Below are 3445 nucleotides of genomic sequence, written 5' to 3'. Positions count from 1 at the left end.
ACTCATTTTCTTAATTTTTCTTAAGGGGGAATCTGTGATATTAGTCCCCGAAATACTGATAAATTTTGAAAGTGGTTCTTCTGATGTTTGATTTAAGCATATTTACCTTCATTTGATCGAAATATGTATTTATGATCCTTTTCCTTGTGAATCTTTATAATATACCGAATTATTCAATGTTAAATTATTTAATTACCCTTGTATGATATCAAATTTGTACTATTACTTCATATCTAATTTGAGGGTAATATAATTCTACAAAATAATTTAAATATCCTAAGGGAACCAAAAACACTAGATTAATTATGCTTAGTGAAATATTTGTACAAGAACCAAAATCAAGATTTATGGAAGGATCAAAAGTGCAATTATCCTTTTGTTAAAATAGTTGCTTGAGATATAAGTATAAATATAAAATTAAAGGCATACGTCCGTAATGAAATTCACATTCAACCAACTTTTCCCATCACTTTCAAAGTCTAATCTTTATAAACTTGAGCCGTCGATCTTTACATGTACCAAATTTAAGTGAAAGACCACCTTAAAAGATATGTCAAAGCCAAATGTAAGAAGATCATATGCAATAGAGAAACACAGTAGCAGCAGCAGCAGTAGTACCCAAACAAACAAGAATTATAACTTGTTTTATTTATCCAAACACTTGAAGAAAGTTTACCCAATAGGACTTGATAAAACTTATTCCTTTTCTTCTCTTTCGTTGTCTCTATCTCAGACTTCAGATGATGAGAAATTATCTTCGGCCTTTCAGAAAAGACAAGTTCCAGCAGCCATTAAAAATGTTAGTCGTGCTTTAGATTATGCTAAGCCATGTCCTAGTGAGAAAGAGCTTATGAGGTGCAGTTGGATAACAACTACCAGTGGTATATATATTTCAACTACCATTAATTACTTTTCCTTTTCTTTTTCTCATTTTTCTTTCTTTGGAACCAGTATAATCTAATGTTAGTTTCTTCATGTAAGGTTAAAACAGTCTAAAGTTTCATACTATAAAGTACAAATAATATGTAATGTTTCTTAGTATAAAGCTAACGCACTAAGCTCCCACTATACGCGCAGTTCAGGAAAAAACCGGATCACAAGGGTCTGTTGTATACACCCTTATCCTGCATTTCTGCAAGAGGCTATTTCTACGGCTCTTGCATGAATTTTATCTTTCTTAGTATAAATTACCACCAAAAAAAAGTATAATCTAATCTTTGTTAGTGTTTTTCTTTAGTACTTTTTTGTAAACCGGGATTCCACCATGAGATTTTTTTTTTTTTTTTGAGTTTAACTTTTGTGCATTGATTTGTGCAAATTTTTTATGTGATAAGTTAAGGTGACCTACAACAATAATATATAATGGTATGTAGTAATCCTAATCCGATTACCTAAAAAATATAGTAAATAAAATAACATGGTCTTACTGGTTAATGTAAACGTTCTTTACATGGTCAATTTACATAATTAGTTAATTAAATTCTCTTTTACTAGCATAATGTGCCTTACAGGTCTTAATATTACATTCTTTAGTGAAAAGTTGACTTGAAAACAAAATTGGACATGAAAGTAGGAGTTAATTGGATTATTGATCTTCCTAATTAGTTTCACAATAAAAAATTTAAAAGACTCATTTGGTTTGCTATATATACAGATAAGGTTTATGTGCAGTTCCATGATGAATGCTGGGGTGTTCCAGCCTATGATGACCAGTAAGTATTTTTATATTTTACAGCATATTCACCAATTAAATTTTCCAAGAGAATATTAGTAACTGGTCAAGGGTACACACACACACACTGCAGTCGATTGTTCGAGCTACTTTCATTGGCTGGACTGTTGATGGACTACAACTGGACTGAAATTTTAAGGAGAAGGGAACTAATAAGGTACAACTTTAATTTAATTTCCACTTCGTAATTAGCTCTTATTACTCTCGAAAAGGGGTGATGTTTCTTTTTCTTTATTTTATAATAATTAATGGTCACGTGTAAAATATAGTTCAAGAATCCTTTTCAATGTATGGTAATACAGAGAAGCTTTTGCTGGATTTAATGCGAAGCAAGTGGCAAAAATGGGGGAGAAGGAGATTAAAGAAATAATCTCCAGTGCATCACTGATGTTAGCAGAAAATAGAGTTAGATCAATAGTAGATAACGCCAAATGCATAGTCAAGGCAAGTCTCTTACCTTCATTTACCAACATTTTTTGCGCCTTAATTTCCCATATTGTCACTCAATTTTATTTATTATAACAGTAAACATCACAAAATTATTTTGTGTCTCATAAAAGTATACTATATACAACAATAAAGTCTCACTTAATTAAAGTAATTGAATTTTACCCGTTATAACTATAAAAATATTAAACTTTACTCACCTTAACAACAACCCTACCTGTCAAGGTAACTTTACTGTTATCGTGTGTAAAATTTGCGACTTTATTGTTATAGTGGATAGAGTTTAATTATTTTAATATGGCAAAAATAGTTTTATTAATTTACTATTATAGTGGGTAAAGTTTCAATTACTTTAATGTGTCAAAAATAATTTTATGACTTTACTGGTCTAGTAGATAAGTTAATGACCAAATGTAAAAGTATATTCACCTTTTTACCAAATCAAGTTAGTAACTTCACTTCTCAGTCTAACTTATATGTACTGCCAGTGTAAATATTGTAATATTATTAATTAATTTAACGGGTGTAACAGATTATATGACTTATTTTTCAAGTTATTTACACACAGTTACTTATAATTATCTTTTAGACGACTCCATAGCATAAGAATTTTCTTGCAGCATCAATGTATAGAAATTAAACTCTGTTTATTATATATGTGTGCAGATTGGGAAGGAGTTTGGATCTTTCAGCTGCTACATGTGGAACCATATGAATTATAAACCAATAATTAACAGAGTTAGAAATGCAAGAAACGTTCCACTAAGAACTCCAAAAGCAGAAGCCATTAGCAAAGATTTGGTGAAGAGAGGATTCCGACTTGTTGGTCCAGTTATTGTAAATTCATTCATGCAAGCTGCAGGAATGACAATTGATCATCTGCTTTATTGTTTTAGACACAAAGAATGTGTAAATCTTGCTGAAAGACCTTGGAGACATGTTTGAAACATTTCACTCATATAACTTTGTTCATTGTTTTTCTTCGGAAAATATTAAATAAGTTATGAATACACTTCTCGCTTTGTTTTTTAAATTTGTCGTGTTTTTTGGTCTTTCACTTAATGTCCAGTACTCGCATTGCTTAAGATGTTAATTCTCTTCGGTACACCAAAAGTTATGATCTAGTTTATGGGGATAATATTCACAATTGTGGTTCAATTCTTATTGTCTCACAATTTCCTCTTTCGTTTTCATTTCTTACCTGTGTAATGACAAAAAGCATTTAAAAAAGGAGTATATTTTGGTATGTTCAATTGTAATATGAAT

The 3445-nt window shown here is 30.4% G+C and overlaps 1 protein-coding gene across 1 annotated transcript; it reads left to right on the top strand.

The window, feature by feature from the left end:
- Nucleotides 1-479: 479 nt before the first annotated feature.
- On the top strand, nt 480-3212 carry LOC104224542 (uncharacterized). Its single transcript, XM_009776226.2, has 5 exons — nt 480-881; nt 1655-1712; nt 1806-1889; nt 2035-2176; nt 2846-3212. Exons 1-5 carry the CDS (start codon nt 551-553, stop codon nt 3122-3124), a joined length of 894 nt encoding a protein of 297 aa, XP_009774528.1. The 5' UTR covers nt 480-550; the 3' UTR covers nt 3125-3212.
- Nucleotides 3213-3445: the final 233 nt, after the last annotated feature.

Source organism: Nicotiana sylvestris, chromosome 4 (assembly GCF_000393655.2).
Source record: "Nicotiana sylvestris chromosome 4, ASM39365v2, whole genome shotgun sequence".
NCBI lineage: Eukaryota > Viridiplantae > Streptophyta > Magnoliopsida > Solanales > Solanaceae > Nicotiana > Nicotiana sylvestris.
This window is presented reverse-complemented; position numbering and strand designations above follow the sequence as displayed.